Below are 22165 nucleotides of genomic sequence, written 5' to 3'. Positions count from 1 at the left end.
GGTGGAGCGGCGACCGTTATATTGTGTTGCATGGTTGAAGTTGTAGTTTATAAAAATACACTTTTGTATTAACGAAAATCGCCAAGAAGCTTCGACGAAAACTCAACTCCCAGAAATCCTTGCGTCGCCAGCACAGTGACATCTGATAAACCAATCAACACTAAGAGTTGCTACTGACCAAGGAATACCTCTTACCATTGGTTTATATTGGCTATCAATCAAATGTTTATCCCGCATTTGCAGCCTCCTGATGGTATTGCTGCTTGGCGAAAGAGGCTGGCCACTTGTGTGGTAAGGTGTCCCGTTGCAAGATTCGTACCGAAGAATGTGACTAAAGTAAGTAATTTACTCTCAGCGCAATTCTGATTTTGTCGCACCATGACAGCTAACGCGTCTTTGTCAAGTGGATTTGTCCTTTTACTTGGACTGTAGTGACAAGGGAGCAGGATCGAATGGAACTCAGTGACCGGCAGGCAGGCAGGCAGGCAGGCAGGCTTCGGTACATTGTACATTTTTCATGACATTTTTCATGACGTTTTGGTGTTCAAACTTGTCACTTGCGGGTAGTCAGATAAGTACGAGGGGCGCATTCTAGGACATGACCGATTGTTCCTAATATTTATGAGGTTTTTTTTGTTGGTGCAGACCACGGATCAGTATGCAAAACAATGCCCGGTGCGATTGTTGGTTTAAATAAATGCCCTGCAAGATGCCTTTTGGGAGGCAATGCAGACGTTATTTGACGTGCATGATCATACTTTAATTGCATCTGCACCTTTATTTGTTTTGTTTTTTTTATATTTACCCCAACAGTCCTGTCCTACACTCTAGTTTGCTGCGGTACAGTTTTCTCAGTTCCCTCACTCTTTTTTCAAATGCAATTGTTGTGTACATACTTGCATCATTTTAGGACACAGGTAGGGAAAAATCCTGCAACAACCGACAGATGATGTTCTTTTATCACATTGAATATATTTATTTGGCGAAAGGTAGACTTCACAATTAGACTCATTAATGATGCTGTTTTTAATGGTTTTACATAATATCCCAATTTGATTCGTGTGTTTGCCTTAGCCTTACTGTACATCAACAACACACATCAAGGCTCCATATCAGAGGATGGACGCACAAGAACAGGAGACTCTGGGCAGGTGGGATGGACTGGCCAGCCGTGACGCCAGCTCCAGGATGACCGCCATGGAGCACATTCGCCAAGAGGTCCTGAGCAAAGTGGAGGCTATCGGGCCCGAGCCGACGCCCTCGCCTTGTCTCTCACCAACATCCGGTTCCCTCGCCAAGAGCGACCTGAACGCCGTCCTGGCCCATCTCCTCATGCTCACCAAGCGTTGTCCTTTCGAAGACGTGAGGGAGCCATGTGTCCGGCTTTTGCAGACTGTCCAGGTGGGAGGATTTTATTATTTCTATTGTGTTCCGTTTATGTATTTTTACCACTGTTTTGTCAACAAAAACAAACGAGTCACACTGTTCTTGACTTCAGTGTGATAGCAAAATGGATATTAACAAGTTAAATTAATTCGTCTGTCCTGAACTCTTTGGTGGACTAACATGTCACAATTGGGAGGCGATAAACAGTTTGTATGCTTGCCGTCACTTGAGTGTTTTTTTTGGAAGGTGCAGGGACGATAGGGGCAGGATGATGAAAGAGGAAGAAAGTTGCTTTGCAGGTTTTAGCCGCACACCACAGAACAGGCCTTCTGGTATTCTTGAATTATGCTAAACTGCATTTGCCCCGGGTTTACCAAAGGCTGCTATTTATACACCCGCTGTTGTATTTCATGTGGATGAGGTTTTAGAGATGAAGACCCCAAATTTTTGTTATCTATTTTTTTTTTCAGTTTAGATGAGACGTTTGACAACATTATTTTTTCACATGCTAAAAATGAGTATCAGCTTCAAATATAGGTGACTTGCCTGGTTGCGTATGAATAATCAGTATTGGGCCTTTGAAAAAAAATAAACTAAGCTTTGCCTATTAGATTTTATGTGATGCCCAAAAAATTACTCATAAACTCTGTGCAGGTTTTAAAAATGTTATTTATCCACCGGCAGTGATCCCTTGACCCATTATTAACTCATCCACTGCCATTTCCGAATTTATTCGGCAATTGAAAATATGACGCCAAGCACCATTCCCGAATTTGTTCGGGTTTGGGTTTTCCTTGGCGGGGTGCCGATAAAGCGCTGGCCTGACCTCTGGCAATGTTTTGTTCTTATCGACAAGGGGCAGCATTTCCTTTTTATCCATGTTAGTGATTTGTTCCATATATATATATATATATATATAGAGAGAGAGAGATATATATAGCATTGTATTTTGGACAGCTGTCCTAATTTCAAGCTCATATAATATAATTTAGGAATTAACCCTTTTTTCGGATGGAAGAAGATAGTCCAAGGTTTCTTGCGCTGCATTGAATGTTTATGTAGTCCTAAAACTCAATATTCTGTGGGTCCAGGAATTCAAGTGACAATGACAAAAAACCTGGCACTGGACTGAACACATTTTTTTGAAGATGTCTGACAGTGAATGGGTTAAAAGTGAGCCCCATGAGTGAAGGGTTATTGGGTTAAGGCTGAAAATAGGGATCTGTGTGTGTATGCATGAGGGGGGAGGAGGGGCTCCGGTTCCCATGGGCCATCCTCATGCACGAGGAGAGATTTGTCAACATATTAAAACCGGAGGTCATCCAAATAGGCTCATTATGAAGTTTGACACAACCGAGTGTCATTGATCGAATGCAAAGAGACACAGAAAACATGTTTTTAACCCTTTCGTGCACCCTGTAACCTGATAACCCGATAAACTATCCAATGTAGTATCCGCTTACCCTCAAAGGGGCGCTCACACGTATCAAAAGAGACAATTGTTGGGATCGGTGTGGGTTAATGATGACGAGGACGGACTCCATCACCCGGTCACCATATTCCCTCGGTAGCATGAAAGAACGTCCAGTCCAGTCTCAAGCCGGTTTGAAAAGCCCACTGAGTGGCTTCTTTGTGTTATGTAATTGCGCCATTGTGTTGTCCCTTCAGTGTCCCTCAAATTAGCCCTCAGATGGCTCATTCACTTTGCATAAAGCGCCGCACATGCGGGGACGATTGCAGACGGATAGATCGTTGCAACTTAACATGGCACTCATGGCGTATTGCGTCTAATGGTTTCTTTTTCTCTCACGCTCTCATGCATTATTCAACCCAAAGCCTCAGTTAGTGCCTCTCTCTTATATAAACGATTGTACAGTCAGGTCAAAGAGGAATTTATTCATCCCCGCCCGCGAAATTGGTCTTCCAATATGGCCCGTCAGAAGTATATATACCTGTGTGTATATATATATATATATATATATATAAACACCCCATTTCGTGAGTTAATGATGGCCGCTAAGCATGACTCGGCAACCGGTGCAATAAACACTTATGTGTCATTCACTCATTCACTGCCAGACATGGTTAAAATGTGTCCACTCCAGTGCCAGGGTTTTTGTCATTGTCACTTGAATTCCTGGAGTCACAGAATATTGAGTTTTAGGACTACATAAACATTCAATGGAGAGTAAGAAATCTTAGACTCTGTTATTTCATCAGAAAAAAAGAGTTAATTCCTAGATTATATGGGCCTGGAGTTATCTGAGTTTGAAATGAGGGTGGCTGTCCAAAATACAATGCGATACATACATATTGGTTGATATAGTTCTTTAAGAAAAGCTTCAGTTGGAATAAAGTGCTCACATGGGAAAAAGTGAAATGCTGCACCCTTGTGAAAGGGAAAAAACCTGGTCAGAAGTCTGCCCAGTGCTTTATCAGCACCCAAGCATGAAATAACAAAACCCGATAATTCGAGAATGGCGCTCTAAGTCATATTATCAACTTCCGAATATATTCGTGAATGGCAGTGATTGAGTTAATTCCGCCAAACAGGCCTTCCCAGAATAACTTCAAAGAATGGACATTGTATGTGCAACCCAGCCACATTTTTTTTCCTGGACAATTGCTCACGGGCACTTACCAATTATCGCACCCCAAGGATAAAGTTGCAGACAGGTGTGAGATTGATTGTCGTGATATCCAAAAATGCAAGTGATGAAAAACAAGCATGGTAGATTTTTGTCACAAAACACAATTTCTTTTAAATCATGGATAATACCCCAGAGGGGGGGATCCGACATCACAGATAGACCCCCTCAGCCTCCTGCATCACTCCCCACTTTCAAAGCCAGTGCAGTATGCTTTGGCCTTCAGAGAACGATATAAGGAGGGGGGAGGCCATGTTGGAATTGTGCAACTAGGTCACCGTCAATCCGGTAAGCCTGAATAAATCATAAAAAAAAAGAGCAGACTTTTTCACATTTTGTCATGCTTATGATACTATTTGTATGAAGCAGCTTTCCCAAACGACTAAAAGATGTGAGGATGGAATTATACTGTGCGGGACGGAAGCACGGGCTCACGTAGGGTTTTGGATTTTGCAGATTCTTAGCAGTTGTCATGGTACCAGTGACATTAAGTGCAATGACGAGACAGGAGGAAGGGAGGGGGTGTTGGGATGATTCAGAAAGTCTGATACATACATTAACTCATTCACTGCCAGATATGTGCAAAAATGTGTCCACTCCAGTGCCAGGGCTTCTGTCACTGTCACTAGAATTCCAGGACCCACAGAATATTAGGTTTTAGGACTACATCAACATTCAATACAGCATAAGATAATAATAATAAGTAAATAAATAATAGGTAATATTGACTCTCTTCCCACTTTCAAATCCCACCTCAAAATACATCTGTTTAAAATTGCATTCACAATTTAATTTCATCAGCTATTTTATTATTTGTCATTTTATTTATGGTTTTATTGTTCTGTCTGTGTAACCTCTCAGTCGTACAGGATTGGTCCATCGATGTAAAGGTTTCTTCAGCCGTCATCTGTACTTCTTTGAAGGTGTCGGACGTTTCGCTTATTATCCAAGAAACTTCGTCAGCAAACTAAAGGCTTACTGGTAGTTTAGGCCCTATATATATATATATATATATATATATTTATCCCTACTGTCCAGACATGGCGGTGCCGGACTCTGCTATGCAAGCGAAACTATGCTATGACGGCTGAAGAAACGTTTTCATCGGTTTTATTGTTCTGGTGTTTCTTGTTCTTTTAATTGTAAAGTGTCCTTGGCTGCTTTGAAAGGTTCTTGTAAATTAAATGTATTATTATTATTATTATTATTATTATTATTATTATTATTATGATTAAGAAACCTTAGACTCTCTTCTTCCGCCAGAAAAAAAGAGTTAATTCCTAAATTATATAGATCTGGAGTTATCTGATCTTGAAATGGGGTTGGCTGTCCAAAATACTATGCAATACATATATATTGTTTTATATAGCGCTTTAAAGGCCACCGACGTCACTTTTTTGTTTTTTTAAACCATTTTGGTTTTTTTTTAAAGAATAAAATGTGCCATTTTGAGGCAACATTGGGGAAAAATATCTCACCCCCAAAAAAAGAGGCACAAAATGGCGACCTCCAGTGGCCAACTCTGTATCCACAGGCTAATAAATTCCTTATATGGAGCTTGGATGCCCTCTTCTGGCAGCTTTTGGGTGCAACACGGTTCTCAGACCAAACATGTACAGCAAAATACATTGACGTGATGGAAGGACTGCTACAATGTGTCTTTTTTCGGTCAGGGGCGGTCCTTTCGTGACGTCACGTACGGACTCGTCACCAACTCAAAAACAAGACTTCCTGAATATTCAGAGCGAGTCTTACAACGTAAAATATAGCTATATGCGGTGGAATCTTATTAAAATACGCTCAGTAGAAGTCATTTAAAGCCATTTTACAAATTATGGACACAACTTGTACGGAGACGTCGGTTGTCCTTTAACAATAGCTGAAGCTGGAACAAAGCACTTACATGGAAAAAAGGGAAATGATGCCCCTTGTGGAAGGGGAAAAACAGTGCCAGAGGACGGCCCAGTGCTTTATCGGCACCTAAGTATGAAAAAACAAAACTCAAACAAATTCGGGAATGGCGCTCCATGTCATATTTTCACTTCCCGAATAAATTTGGGAATGGCAGAGAATGAGTTAATAACACCAAGTCTCTTTCCCGATGATATGACCATCGGCTAGGCTGTGTGAAAATCCAGAGCCACTTCCAAGCCCATATCGAGAAAACATCCACTTGGTTCCAGAGTCCAAAATGACATTTTGCCGCATGCGCCGCTTTGCTTTTATATGAGATGTTCTTCGTCGTTCTCGTGGCACCATGAATTAACACCCTCGATTGCCCATCCACAGTTAAACTATAATCAAATTAAAATGTTTCCATTTAACGTTGATTTTAAATGACTTGTGAGTGGAATGAACTCAAATTCTGAAGTTTCGCAGAGCTGCTTTGCAGCCTTCTGCTAAATAAACAAGCCTCTCCGATATTTATACAGCAACCCGCAGATAAAATTACATTCCTCGAAAATGATTTAGGACGGCCCCTCTAATGCTTCCTCAGTGAACGCGTCTCCCAAGAATGCATTCAATCCTCCTTTCTGTTGTTTTTTTAACGCTGCCAGTGGAAACCCACGTTTGCACAATCATAAATCAGTTGATTTGCTGTCTTTTTTTTCTTTTCTTCAGACACAACCCATTTAACATGAGATACTATTTCTCACGAGTCGCCCCCGGGCACGACGTGAATCACTTTTATCGACCCGCCGCAACATTTTGACTTGCATGAAAACCGCAAGCCCAATAAATAACGCTGTTGGATTTAAGGCCTACGTTCCCAAAGCTCTGGCAAGCATTAGCAAGCCGCTTTATTGGGGTAGTAATGGAACGGGGCCATTATTAATGTTGTTAATCACACCTGAGTACCGTTTTTGAACGTGACGGTGGCACATCAGGTCTGTGACATCCGGCAGCTGTTTTTGCGTCAATCACACATGAGGTTTAGATGACGAACAGCTTTATCAATCTGCTTCGGCATTTTGGCCGTGCAGCAATATTGGGCAAAATGTTCAAGCTGTTTACGCGAATATGCGGTGCCTCAGCAATGTTTTACATCCACATAAAAGGCTCAGCCAATGGATGCGTTCGTAAATGATGTTCTGACATGTTACTGTTTAGCTCGTACAGTCAATGACTTGGCTTTTGTCTGGATGTTTAAAGCTTTCGGTTTGCTTCCCCTTGCTACCCTTGCATAATATGTTGTTTTTTCCCCCTGGAGCATTCTACTATCTTTGTGACTGCTTCATTTCCTGTATGTGATTGTTGATCATGTTCAGCGCTTTGTTCCAGCTTCACCTGTTGTTAAAGCGCTATATAAATCAATATGTATTGTATTATATTGTAACACTTAACAACTCCGTAGTCGGAGTGAAAGTGGGCATGTTAACGAAAGTTGACATTTTGATAATAATGATAATAATACATTTCATTTATTATAATAATAATAATAATACATTTAATTTCACAAGCACCTTTCAAAGCACCCAAGGACACTTTACAATTAAAAAAACAATAAACATTTTTATGTTATTTGCATAAAAAACGATGAGTGCTTGGCCCTGTTATTGCTGCACTAGGGAAAGTTGAGCTACATTGAGTGTGTGGCTTCCGAGTAGAGTGAACGATGGCGTGAATGGCTGCCGTTGCTCACCCGCACAAAAAATTACATGACTGTAAAGTGTCCTTGAGAGTTTTGAAAGGCGCTTAGGAAATATATTATTAATATTATTATTATTGTGATTTGAATTAGCATCAGCTTGCTGAAAGTTAGCAAATATTTTCCTGACTGCTGCAGTTCGCATCTTGGGCACACGAGGGCAGTCTGAGACTACAGGCCGCTTTTGCGTGCTTGACGGGGATGGGAATTTTCCATGCACTGGGCATGAATGTTTGCAATGCACCGCATGATTTTGATATTTTCCTTTCGCCCTGGTCATTGGGCTGCCATCCAGCTGGTGTGTATTTGTTTGTGTGGTTAGGCTAGTGTGTGCGTTTGTGTCCGCTGAATGTCTGCTGATCCATCCCACTTGCAGTGTGCTTGTGTGTGTGCGTGTGTTTACATGTCTCGGGAGATTTATGGCAGGCAGCATGCAGGATTTCAAGTCATCTGGTCACCAAAGCTCGTCAGGTGGCTGCGGCCCAGACCCAAGTCTGAGGGAGACCCCTATTAGGATACAAACCACACGCTGGTCAAACTGCCGAAAATACACAAACAACATTTTAGGAACAAAAATGGCTGGTTTTCTTCGTCATGATTACGGTGCTATATTGCAGCCATCATTTAACTCATTCACTGCCAGACGATGTGCAAAGATGTGTCCACTCCTGTGCCAGGGTTTTTGTCATTGTCACTCAAATTCCAGGGCCAACAGAATATTGAGTTTTCGGACTACTAAACATTCATTGTGGTGTAATAAACACTGGACTCTCTTCTTTCCTCAGAAAAAAAGTTAATTCCTAAATTATATGGGTCTGGAGTTATCTAAGTTTGAAATGGGGGCGGCTGTCCAAAATGCAAAACAATACAAACATATTGATTTATATAGCGCTTTAACAACAGCTGAAGCTCGAACAAAGCGCTAAGATGAAAAAAAAAAGAAATGCTCCCCCCTTGTGGAAGGGAAAAACACTTTATCGGCACCCAAATAAGAAAAAAAGAAAGCCCGAACATATTCGGGAATGGTGCTCTAAGTCATATTTTCAATTCCCAAATAAATTTGTGAATGGCAGTGAATGACTTAAAAAGATTTGATAGACTTTTTTTACAGGATATAAGTCGTTCAAAAATGTGAGCATTGTCTGCGCAGTGGTCAACTCAAGTTTGAGGTCAAACTAAACAACAAACGAAGCGAGTTCCATTCCGCATAGTTTAAACAACCACATAGCTTTGCGAGACGAGGAATTGGCAAAGTCGACGATTTCGGCAATCATCTGCAATGGCAAAAAAATCATGGCAGAGTTCGAGGCCAACAGATTGAAGGACGATCGTAAACGGCACCTGGGTGAGACTCATTTTGAAATGGAAAAGGTATTTTTTTTCATTTGCTGGCTTATTTTTTTTCATTGAAGAAGTAGGAAGGCTAAAGTTGTTTGTTTCATATTTTATTCATATTGTAGACACATATTTGTTTTAGACATGTTGCATGTGCATGTGCGCGTGCACCCGTCTGTCTCCAGCAAACAGTGTTGCCTCAAACTTCGCCTCTCGGCCCCGCTAGCTTAGTCCTGAGCTCCCGTGTTGTTTTAGCGTGTCGTATTGTTTCAGTCGCCGTGTCGTGCGGACGGGCGGTTATTGTGCGCTCCTCATGGGTTGCATTGTCCGGAGCCGCTGTGTATATGAGTGTTTGTTTATGTTACCGGCTTATTCGTCAGAGGGGCGACACGTTGGTGCTGCGGTACTACCCCGTTCCCACAGTTGTTCACCTTTGACCTTGAATCTTGTTTTTGTGTGTGTATGTGTGTGTGAGAGAGAATGATTATTGACAATCATAAACAAAAAACAACACCCGACAGCAATGTATGATCGTCTTCCATAATAAGCCCGGGTCATCATTTACGTGATAACCTCCCCCGCCACACGTGAGTAACGTGTCAGAGGACGCGTGCGCAAAAGAGGAAGCGTTGGCTCTCTTCCTTTTTTTCCTGCCCAGTTGACAGTTCAACGTGTTTAAATGTCTTGACTAAAACGGGAACATGCATATTGAGATCACCGACTATTTTTTTAGTCCTCAACCTTCCTCAGGCCTCAAAACGTGTGACTTCGAAACGCATTACCTAAAATTTAGTGAGCCATACCTTGATAGAGTATTTGGTGAAGTAAAGTCAAAGTCAGCCTTATTGTCAAATATGCTAATATACATGACATACAGCACAGATGAAATTACTGTCCTCTGGGACCCAGCGTGCAAGGCACTCATAATGACTTTGACAAACGTAATAAACACGAAAACACCAGTTTGCCGGGAGGGAGAGGAACTAAGTCATGCGGCCTTGTTGTACTTATTTTATTAATACTTTATTTATCTACTTATTCTTTTATTTTAATTTGTATTTTTAATTTAATTATTTATTTTCATTTTTAATGTAAATTAAAATGTAAAATTTTTATTTGAGTTCGTTTTTTTTAATTTTAATTTTAATTTATTTTTTACTTATTTGTCCTTTTTTACATATTTTAATGTTACTTTTTTAATTTTTAATTGTTTAAAATTTTTAACATTTTAAATTTGCATTTTTTTTATAAATGTTTATTGTTTTTATTTTTGGTGTTTTTATTTTTTTATTTTGTAATTTTTATTTGTTAGCATGGTACTTCATCACGGACCATACCAGACTTGCAGTGTCGATAAGTTTCTGGTTGAGGCCTTGTTCCATCCATATCCTCCGATTTCATTCTCGCCAAATATTGTGTACTGTATTGGATTTGTAGTTAGTCTCTGTTGTGATTTTTCTCTCCATTTCATTCCATTCTGACTCATAACGACAAGGCTTAATCCATCACCCAGACCATTCTGCAGATGACAAAATGCTTCATGCAAATGGTATTTGCAAAAACAAGGGCTTTATCTGTCAACAGAATACCGTTCAGAATCACATGTTCGGACACTTTTGTCAATTTGCGCTTGATTACCGATTCTTGATTCAAAACAGAGTATAGACACAGAGACTGCCCCCCCCCCCCCCCCAAAAAAAATGGTTCTGTTTCATTTAACAATTCCATGACTGGAACGACTATTGTAAGTCTTGGAGCATGGACCGCGAGCTTTGAACATTAAACATTGGATGCAATGATGCTGCACAAAACGGTCCCGACGACGCCAACCAGGCCGCGGCAAGGCGATTAACAGCTATGAGCTCCGCGTTTCAAATCCCAATTGTAATCTCATGGGACCGAATAGCGCCTAATACAAAGATTTACTCTCACAATCAGCAAAAATTTCCAAAACACTGCGTCGCATTGTTCAAACGACCCGAGAGCACTTTTCAATTCGCTTGCAGAGAATGAATGAGGACAATTGGGAATGTAAAACTCCAACAGACCAGTACTGATAATTTTTCCGGAATATTTCAAGAGCAAGAATCATTGAGGGGTGTTGAAGCTTGGCTCGTATTCTTTTGAGAGACATTTCGAGGGCGCAGTAAAATCGATGAGACCAAAACACTGCTGCGGTTTGTTAATGATCCACGCTGAACACTCGCCAAACCATTCTTCTGGACCTTCCTAAGAATTTCATCGTGCCGCAGACAACAGCGGGAACGCCTGAGCAAGGCAGGCATGCAAAAAGAAAATGCATCAATTTGACACAATTAAACCCCCAAAGAATATTGTGAGCACCATTGTCACCTACTGGTGTGGATGTGTCATTGCACTATATTCAAATATGGCAGAAAGAATAAAATAAAATGTTTCAGTCACCCTCCTCCATTTTTTAAAATAAATACATATTTTTACCCCACCCAAAGGAATAGAAATACATTAAAACACAGGTTTGAAACATATACAGTAAAGTCTCGTTATATCGATATTCAAGGGAGTCCGAAAAAATATCGATATAACCGGGACTATCGATATATCCGACCCTGTTTGCATGTAATTTTCTCCGTGCGTGCATAGAAATAGTATCGATATAACCGGGACTATCGATATATCCGATATCGATATAACGAGACTTTACTGTATTGTGAATTTTTTGTAGCTTATTTGAAAGGAGCTTATATCTTTTCATTAACTCATTCACTGCCATTCACACATTTATTTGGGAATTGAAAATGGGACATAGAGCGTCATTGCCGAATTAGTTAGGGTCTTGTTTTTTTCTTGCTTGAGTGCCGATAAAGCGCTGCCCAGACATCTGGCCATGTTTTTCCCTTCCACAACGGGGCAGTATTTCCCTTTTTTTCCATGTTAGCGCTTTGTTCCAGCTTTAGCTGTTGTTAAAGCGCTGTATCAAACAATATGCATGTATGACATATTTTTGACAGCCACCCGTATTTCAAGCTCAGATAACTCCAGACCCATATAATTTAGGAAATAACTTCTTTCTGATGAAAGAAGAGCGTCTTAGGGTTTCTTACGCTGCATTGAACATTCATGTAGTCCTAAAACTCAATATTCTGTGCGTCCTCAAATTTGAGTGACAATAACAAAAACCCTGGCACTGGAGTGGACACATTGCACACCATGTATTCTATTCTCTTTGTCCTTAAAAAAAACCTGCTCAATGCTTTTTATTTTTTTTAACTCATTCACTGCCTGACAATGTGCAAAAATTGTCCACTCCAATGCCAGGGTTTTTGTCATTTTCACTTAAATTGCAGGACCCAAACAGTTTTAGGACTACATAAACATTCAATTCAGCGTAAGAAACCTTACACTTTCTTCTTTCATCATGAAAAAAGTTAATTCCTAAGTTATATGGATCTGGAGTTACAGTATTTGAGTTTGAAATCGGGGCGGCTATACAAAATACAATACATATTGATTTATATAGCACTTTAACAATTCGGGAATGGCAGCGAATGAGTTAACTTCTTGCCTAAATCATTCCGCGATCCTTCATCCAATATGATTAAACTGACCTCTCAGTCAAGAGGTCACCTCAGTTTATCACTCAGCGCGACTCCCCATTTGCCGTGATCATCCGCCTGATTCGGACAAGCGTCAAAAGGCCCCACTGACTCACTTTTCATCACTTGACGTTAAGCCCGAAAGGAGAGGAAGCGTGGGCAGCAACACCGCCTGCCGTATACTCGCCACTGCTCGGAAAGAAAGTAAACATGCTCGCTAACTTATGTAACACGGGCTCATCCATGTCCGGGAAACAAGTGGAGATGTTGTAACCCGTACTGAAAGTAGACTTTGTGATATATTGCCCCCCCCTCCCCCCGAGAGTGGGATGATACGTCAATTTCTTGCCAATCTTGACATGTATTTAGACACTCCAACTATTTCGTTTCTGTTGCGGGGTCCTTCTCAGCCCATCTTTATGAAAGGGTTTGCTTATTTTTCTTTTTAGCAGCCTTTGTTTGTTTGCCTTTTTATATCCAGACGAGCGGTCTATATGCGCTCGGAGGAATTATATTTATATCTGAGTGTCAATATTTGTAATTATTGGTGTGCGATGTTGAAAAAAAATGGAGTTTCAACTTTCAGTACTATTTGAGATTTCAAACTTCACGTTGCAAAAAAAAAACAACCAAACTCGTCATTGTGTAACTTAATTTGGCATCAAATGAGGAAAAACAAGCCGTGAATGTTTTCTCTGTGCAGAACGGTGCGTGTTTTTTTTTTCTTTTTCCCGGGATGCTTCAAAACTTCATAGAACCGAACAAAGGACGAGGTGAAGAAAAAGTCACCCGCTTGCCACAAGGGGGGTGGAGTGTGCAAGATTATCAGTTCTCTAGCCCTCGTGTTGTTTACCGCAAGGTGTCCCGGTAGCACTGGTACACATTTGTTCCTCCTTGCCAAGCCCTCCACACCCTGTGACCAGCATTAATCAGCGTGTATGCGCATGTGCGCGTGTGTGAAATCCGAGCAAGGGAGGATGTGGGGAGATGTTTATGTGCAAGAAACAAAGTGCGCTCTGTGTTCTTTTTTAAAGAGGAAACATCAGTGGATGGCGTAGAAAGATAGATAGCGAATAGTTGCATACTTTCATGTAGTTCAGCTCTTTGGTGTCTTTCACACACTGGTCAAATTGATATTAGCCCCCACTCCTAAATGTGGACATGCGCTCAGGGCCTTTTAATGCCTGACCTGGCCTACTCTTTAACCCCCCTATGCCCCCTCACTACATCCCTCCGAAAACAGGAGGCGTCAAAACAACAACCGCCGTTTAACAGCGAGCGAATCACTCGCACTGATTTGCCGGCGTCGGCAGCCGGGTCGGGCTACCATTGGTGGAAAGGGACACACCTCTCAGTTTGTTGATGTGCAGCCTAAAAACAAAGGAGGGGCCATTGAAGGAAGTGCGTTCAGAAAAGGGGGAGGGGAGAGGGGATCTCTGGATAACATTCATTAGAGCTTGTCCATCAACTTCTAGGAAATCAAGATTGTTTATTTGCTTTTGTGTGTGTGTGTTCTGTTTTTTTTAGAATGTGTGGGTGGATCTCATTAAAACACACACACACATAAGCTAACCTATTTTAGTTAGCTGCAATCTTGTTGGGCAAGAAAAACTGCACAACAACAACACGTTCGTCATGTTTCATCTATTGAGTTTTGTCTTCGCATTCACTGCTTGATCATCAAATGCATGCTTCTCATAGTTGACACACACACATACAAAAATGCCGCTTGGAAAAACGTCAAGCACCCAGCAGCCATTTGTCTCATGTGACATGTCCTGCACGTTGACAGATTCACCAGGTGGGTGTCTATTGACGAGCCTTGTTGTTCTCTCATCTCAGACGCCCTGGAGGAAAAAAGGGACGGGGTCTCTAAAATAAAAAAAACAGTCAAAAGGAAGGCAAACGATGAATCTCAGTGTGTGTTTTGTTTTTTAAATGGTCTGTTTAGACTCTTTCGTAGTTGTGTTGGATAGAAAAAAGGCCACATTTGATGTCATGGTCTTAACTCATTCACTGCTGGACGATGTGCAAAAATGTGTCAATTCTAGTGCCAGGGTTTTTGTCATTGTCACTCGAATTCCAGGACCCGCAGAATATTAAGTGTTCGGACTACACAAACATTCAATCCAGCGTAAGAAACCTTAGACTCTCTTCTTTCATCAAAAGAAAATAGTTATCTTGAAATGGGGGCAGCTGTCCAAAATACCATGCAATACATATATAGTGGAGTTAATTCCTAAATTCTATGGATCTGGAGTTATGAGCTTGAAATGGGGGCGACAGTCCAAAATACAATGCAATACATGCATGTTGGTCGATATAGCGCTTTAACCAAGCGCTAACATGGAAAAAAGGGAAAAAACTTTGCCAGAGGTCATGGCCAGCAAACAAGAAAAAACAAAACCCAAACAAATTGTGAAATTCCGCTCTAGTTCATATTTTAATTTCCAGAATACATTTGTGAATGACAATGAATGAGTTAATGCCTTTTTATAGCAGATGCAAAGGCGAAGGATCCTGTTTATTCTCAAGCTTTTTAAAAGGTCCTGTTTGAACAATGCTTGGCTGCCCTTAGCCTGGTTCCTGCTGCCTTTTACACCCGTGCAACATCATCCGCGATTTGTATTTGTTCGCCTCACCCAAAATTATAAGGAGGTGATAATAATCAGGATTCAATTCCCCAATTGCAGAACAAATTTAAAGCTAACACTGCTAAAAAATCTATTTAGATATAGCCTGATTGGATTGGATGTACCTTTATTCGTCTCGCGGTGGAGAAATTTACATTTCAGAGCAGCAAAGTTATCGAAGGAAGAGGAAAGGAAAATAAGAAGTAGAAAAACAAAATAATAGATGTGTATTATATTTAGATGGCTTAGGCTGGCAGTGACTAAGGTGGACATGTTATTGTCGGCAGCTGGCGGAGGGGTTTCCTGTCCCATCGGCCCAAACGCTGAGGCGGCAGACTTGCAGTGGAGTAAACAGTTGAGAGAGCGAATAGAGGCCATGTGGGGTGACCGGCAGCTAATCCTTTCACATTTAGTCAAGCCATAACCCTGTCTAATTGCGAAAAATATACTTTTCTGATATCTTGTGGCATCTTCTCTTTGGCTTGAACATTTTTGGTCATTATGTCCCTTTGTATGATGGCAGAAATTGCCATTCTTCTAAGTAACAACATATTGTTCTCCTCAATCTCGTGATGATTATTCAGTTTCACGTGCAGTCCATAACCCCAAAATTCTGGAATCTGTTCTGCGAAAGGATTTTGTCACTTTTTTCTTGACATTAGCATTTTTAGGCATGACACGCAGATGGTCTTGTTATCCTACCGCCCCGAGATACAGCATTTGAGTATTAGGTAACTCTTGGGGTTTATTAATGTCCTCTTGGCACTCGTGTGGGACATTCTGCACGGACTCCTTGTCCTGTTTTGTCATATCAACGCAACAACTTGAGTACATCTTAAACGTCGACAATGAAAACACACTAACAGTGGGAACGGTGAACTGTCGCGGGAAGATAAACAAAAATGGCCCGATAAGAAATACTTCAAGGGTGGACAATTGCATGTGTTTATTTATTTTTTTGAAGGAGCGGAAGGGGTTGTGTGTCGCGTCGCTAATCAAGAAACATAAAATTTCTCCTCCGTTTTGACCGCCTGGCAGCTATTCCATCTGCCTTCACAGGGGCCGAAGACGGTCTAAATATAACACCTTTTACAGGCTTACTGCTGACATGACAGATTCAAGGTAACAGTGGGAATTAAAAGGGAGAGGGAAGAAAAAGAAAAAAAAATGACATTGGCCGATAGGACACAATGAAACGCCGAGTGATAGCAGTTTGAGTGGGAGTGGTTGTTTTTGGCAGACCGCCCTTGCAGCTGCTGTAGACAAGGACCCTGCACTGCTTATACACACCATTGCCCCTTTCATGTCTTTTAAGGTCTGTTATGAATACTGATATCGCTAAGTGTGATAGTACTCGCGTCACAATTTTTTTTAGTTCCGAGCACAAAACTGAGCGTGCTTTTGTGACCTGTATTCAGTGCTATACTGTTAGAATTCTGAAATGGGTATTACTGTTAGTGCTCTTGACTGATTTCGGTCCTAACTCTCTGACAGAATCTTCTGTGTTCGCCTGAGTCACGTACTGCCCCTCTGTCATGTGGTGTTCCTCTGGGCTCAATTTTGGGGCCTATGTTGTTCTCACTATACCATCTCCCATTAGGTTCTATCCTAAGGAAACATGATATTTCCTTGCTCTGCTATGCAGATTACTGTCAGGTCTCTGTCCCAGACACTTTTTCGTTCAGGCTATTTTTATCCTGCCTGGAGGAAATCAAAACCTTGACGGCACAAATCTTCGTGAACCTCAATGAAACGAAGACAGAAGTGATACTGTTTGGTCCCAGTGGCCCATGTACCTCTCATCCTGTTGACCTGGGCCTCTTAGCTCCTTATCTGAAGTCAACAGTCTCAAACTTGGGTCTTAAGTTGGACAGTGACTTTAAACCTGACCGACAAATCAGTGCTGTTAAATCCAGCATCTTTCATCTTAGGCAGATAGCTAAAACAAAACCTCTACTTTCTCATGAGCACCTTGAAGCAGTAATTCATGCCTTTGTCACATCTCGATTCGATTACTGTCATGCGCTTTACTTTGGAGTCAGACAATCCTCCATGAAGTGTCTCCAGCTAGTCCACAATGCTGCCGCTGGCCTCTTGACTGGTACTCATAAGAGGGAGCACATAACTCTGACTCTGACATCCCTTATATGGCTCCCTGGACATTTTAGAGTTCTTTTCAAGATCTTATTTATCTTCATATCCTTACCTGTCTGAGCTTATCCACCCTTACACACCTTCCCGATGCCTCAGGTCTTCTGACCAGACGTTATTAGATGTCCCTAAAGCTAAACGGAGGCTCAGAGAGGATCGAGTCTTTTCCGTTACTAGTCCCACTCTCTGGAATGACCTTCCACTGAAACTTCAGCAAGCCCCCTCGCTTCCCATCTTTAAAACCTGTCACAAAACTCACTAGTACTCTTTGACATTTGACTCAGCATGACTCTGACTTGGTCTTGTTTTCACTCCCTGATGCTTTCTACTATTTGTGTGACCTCTTTATTTCTCGAATGTGAGAGCTGTCCATGTGAAGCGCTTTGTTACAGCTTCGGCTGATGTTTAAGTGCTATATAAATCATTATGTATTGTATTATTTTATCGAAATCAATTAAAAGCTTCAGAATTTATTTTACGGCGCTTCACAGTGCAGATGGACAATATCCCGAATCCTGATACTGCAAAATCATGCTTTCATTCCATTTGATTCGGATTTCAATATCTTCATTTTATAACCGAAGGTCCGCACCTTTGCGCATTACAATAAGTGACCGATATCGTATCCTTAGGGACGATTGCGTACGTGGATGCTGGTTAAAACACACAAAGCCGGAGTGGACTTGATGTTCTGTTGACATTGAACATAAAGGACAGAGAGGAATATTGCAAGTAGTTATGGTAACATGCTTCGCGTTTCAATGATACGATCTCGCCAAGACTTGAGTTCTTGTTCATCAGTCCTCAACGATTAATCTGTCAATCTTTCCCCGCTACTCATCCCGCAGTCATATGCCGCAACCTTTTTACGTAATGTTGACTCGCTGTTAAATTTGGCTCTCTTGGCTGTTAACACGCTGTCGCCGTTGTTTGCTGGGTATACAAAAATCAGACGCATGCCCGTTGTGGTTTATGACCGCTTTAAATTCACTGTTTTCATCGAGTAGGAACAAAAAATACCGGGTGCTGTTTTTGGTCCACTTTCGCCTTCTTTGAATGTTGTCATGAAATGTTTCAGGAACCCAAATTGAAAGACCATTTGCTGTATTCTTTATCTTCTGCCATGAACGAAGCCAAATGAACTCATTCACTGCCATTCATGAATGTATTCGGCAATTGAAAATGTGACAAAGAGTGCCATTCTCGAATTTGTTCGGTTTTGGTTTTTCTTGTTTGGGTGCTGTTAAAGCACTGGCCATAGCCTCTGGCAATGTTTTTTTCTTTTCACAAGGGGGCAGCATTTCCCCTTTTTCCAAGTTAGCGCTTTGTTCCAGATTTAGCTAAAGCGCTACATAAACCAATATGTATGTATTGCATTGTATTTTGGACAGCCACCCTCATTTCAAGCTCATATAACTCCAGACCCATATAATTTAGGAATTTTTGTTCTTTTTTTCTGATGAAAGAAGATAGTATAAGGTTTCTAACGCTGCATTGATTGTTTATGTAGTCCTAAAACTCAATATACTGTGAGTCCATTCTGTGAGTTTTGCACGTCTAACAATGAATGAGTTATAGTTTACTTTGTAAACTATGTTCTTGCAATTTTCCTCCCAAGCGAAACGCTATCTTATTGGGGGTCCCCGTTTTGTTGGTGAAGCAAAGCCATAAGGCCAAAGAGCCCAAACCAATCGATGCATTATTAGTCACAAGCACACACCCAAGCCCACAGATCTGAGACGTGCGTGCGCTTTTCCTGTCAGCGTCCTGTTCAGATCCACGGGTGTGTTCCTTTTACTTCCTGACCGTGGTCAGGCTTCCTTGAGTTCTTCCAGTTCACTGAAATCTATTCTTTGTTCATCCGTACATGTTGGTGATGAGTGCCGCGCACGCAGGTGGCGACGAGGGAAAGCACACGGACGAATTTCGGTGCATGTGATGCTCGCTTTCGGGGCGATAACGTAAAAGACAGAGTGTGACTTTCCCACACGGTGACATCAGCGCCTGAGAAAAAAAAAAGGCCTGACCTATCAGGCGTCTGCTGCACTTTGATTTTTATTTATTTATTTTTAGCTATCTGTGCCTTTTTCCTCGAGCTTACTTTGCTCTGCGTCAGCCATGGCTACCGAGAGGTCACAAGATCATCGTTGTTTGTTATAGTGGAGAGCAGTGTTGATGAAATATCAATTTCCTAACAGCGCCTTGCGGCAGCTTTTTTTTCATATTCTATTTTCGAAAAGGTAGAGGCAGAAAATCTTATTCAGATGTTGTCTACAGTCCCCGCTGCATTGAATTTTCTCATCGCCCTCCCTGGCTTATCCATTCTTCGATGTGGTTGATGTCCTTTACCGTAACAGTAGCCTCGCCCGGAGTCACTTTCGTGATAAATCAGAGTTGCAGATTGTATTGGCGTGAGAAAAAAAGGCTACTCGCTCTGGTCAATGTCACCGTCTCTTCTTTTTTTTTTAACTGGACCATTCGATGCCTCGTCTGAGCTCATGTTTTGTATTTTTTTTCATGCGAGTACATCGTTTCTGCAGCAACCCCTGGAATAGATCCTTCTTTTTTAACTGACAGATGTGTGCAAAAATGTGTCCATTCCAGTGCCAGGGTTTTTGTCATTATCACTCAAATTCCAGGACCCACAGAATATAGATTTTTAGGACTATATAAACATTCAATACAGCGTTAGAAACCTTAGACTTTCTTCTTTCATCAGAAGTTAATTGCTAAATTATATGGGTCTGGAGTTGTATGAGCTTGAAATGAGGGTGGCTGTCCAAAATAAAATGCAATATATATTGATTTATATAGCGCTTTAACAACAGCCGAAGCTGGAACAAAGCGCTAACATGGACAAAAAGGGGAATGTTTGTAGAAAATAAAATACATTACCAGAGGCCATGGCCAGCGCTTTATCGGCACCCAAGCATGAAAAAAACAAAACCCAAACAAATTCAGGAATGGCAGTGAATGAGTTAAGGAGGCGGGAGGATTTGAAGCAAATATGCAATTTCATGCTGACAACACAGCGACGACGACTTCATTGTTGCCGCACCTGGTCTTACAATCAAAATTCGATAACTTGCTAATATTTCAGTTGGCACTAGTATCCAGTTTTTTTATCGGTTATTCTTTGCAGTGATCCCAAAATGTATCATATTTGTAGTCTGTATTTATTTTGATGTTATTTTGATTTTGCACTTTTAATTTCCGTTTTATTGTTATTTTATTTTGATGTTATTTTTATTTTAGTTCTATTTTATTGTTATGTGTATTTTATTTTATTTACATTTATTTGTATTTTATATGTATGATATTTGTATTGTATTTGTATTTTATTTGTAATTTTTTAAAGATTATTTATTTATTCATGTTATTTTTATGCTCTTTTTATTTATTCATATTTTATTGTATAACGGTCATTTTTTGGAGTTGCGGCGCACTTTTTACAGGGGATGGGGGGGTTATGCTGTCAACGTGAGAGTCTTTTAATAAAACAAAAGCTTAAGAAAACATGCCTGAAACCACGAGGAGGAGCAGCAGCCTTCTTCAACTGAAGAAAGTCATTCTCGTTCAAGTCCCGTGCCTCTCCAGTGGGCTTCGTAAACAAGAGCTTGTGGCTGCAGAGGGGGTGGGGTTTTGGAGGATGGGGGGGGGGGGGGGGGGGGGGGGCGGTGGGCTGTCGGGACATATAGAAGAAGGCGTGTGGAGGGGAGGGCGACGTATGTCTCTATACACTGTCAGTATGGCGATCCTTTTGGACTTTTTATTTATGTGTTTATTTTTTCTCCTCCCCCCCTCACTTCTGCTGACTACAGTTTGAGTCGTAGCATCTGTTGCTTTGAGGGGGCCTGCTATTTATCAAGCTGCTTGGATCCCATAGGGAGAAAAGCACAGCAAACTATATAGGTTACCCCCCTCTCCTTCCTCCACCCTCCTTCCATCTGAAGACATGTTATTCAGAGCCATGTTTGTGCAAAGCGACTATCTGCAGGCGGGATGAAAAAAAAGTGAGGGGGGCATAGGGGATGACTGGAGGGGCCTAACCGACACTGGGAGGAGAAACTTGCACTGGGATGCGGCCTCTGGTGTTTTCCTCCAACTTTCTATTGGCTACGTCATTTTTATTTTGATGTGCAAAGATTTGGCACTCAATACTGTTTTTCATGTCTGGTGAAATAGTTTAGCGCTGAGAAGGCGGGCTCGCCCCCGAGCTCTTTAGGAATCTCGCAGCACGTTCTAAGAAATGCTGTTGGGAAGAAAATTGAAAACAAAGGACGGGTTTGCTTGTTTGCCACAAATGTTTTGAAGGCGTACCGAACGGTGTCACGTTTGCGTTGCTAATTATCGTGCGCTAACTTGCACCGTTGCTGAAACCACATTCATATTTCATGCTTGCTTATTTCTCACCTTTTCAACAATTTTGCACATGCGAGCTGGAACCCGAGCTGCCTCATTCACGACCCCCTTTACCCCCAACTCCTCCCAGGTGTGCTTTCAATTCCACTTTTCCCCATTGACAAAAACAAGGATAAATGGTAAATTTATTCCAGAGCGGTGACGGCAAGGAAACAAATCGATGGCGAGCTGGAATGGGTCAAGTATTGATTGACACAAAGGATGTAAACAGATTGACGCAAGGGATAATTGACAAATGAGGTTATGCACCAAATGCATTGATGCCAACATACTGTACATGTCTGCTGTTTTTTTGTTTTTTTTTTTTGGGGGGGGGGGGGGGTATCTCTCCTGATGACTCCTTCCGTTTCATACACAGTGGATCCA

At 41.4% G+C, this 22165-nt stretch overlaps 1 protein-coding gene and 1 long non-coding RNA gene across 5 annotated transcripts in view; one reads left to right on the top strand and one right to left on the bottom strand.

Annotated features, from left to right (window-relative positions):
• The first annotated feature begins 222 nt into the window (after window positions 1-222).
• Window positions 223-22165, top strand: part of sesn1 (sestrin 1) — a 44731-nt gene continuing 22788 nt past the window's right edge. The window contains exons 1-2 of the mRNA XM_089021354.1: window positions 223-336; window positions 1075-1401. Of these exons, the coding sequence (XP_088877480.1) occupies window positions 223-336; window positions 1075-1401 (441 nt within the window). The remainder of the gene's footprint in view (window positions 337-1074; window positions 1402-22165) is intronic.
• On the bottom strand, window positions 1252-12839 carry LOC148883812 (uncharacterized). 4 transcript variants are annotated; one of them, XR_016118374.1, is made up of 4 exons: window positions 12710-12839; window positions 8087-8190; window positions 5938-6014; window positions 1256-1393 (listed from the first exon to the last, which is right to left on the bottom strand). It is a non-coding gene; the product is annotated as an uncharacterized LOC148883812 (long non-coding RNA). The 4 variants fall into 4 exon arrangements; XR_016118373.1 differs by having other exon boundaries at window positions 12606-12797; XR_016118371.1 differs by lacking the exon at window positions 5938-6014 and having other exon boundaries at window positions 1252-1393.

The sequence above is a fragment of the Hippocampus bargibanti genome, linkage group LG19, assembly GCF_051943395.1.
Source record: "Hippocampus bargibanti isolate YZ-2025 linkage group LG19, ASM5194339v1, whole genome shotgun sequence".
Lineage (NCBI taxonomy): Eukaryota > Metazoa > Chordata > Actinopteri > Syngnathiformes > Syngnathidae > Hippocampus > Hippocampus bargibanti.
This window is presented reverse-complemented; position numbering and strand designations above follow the sequence as displayed.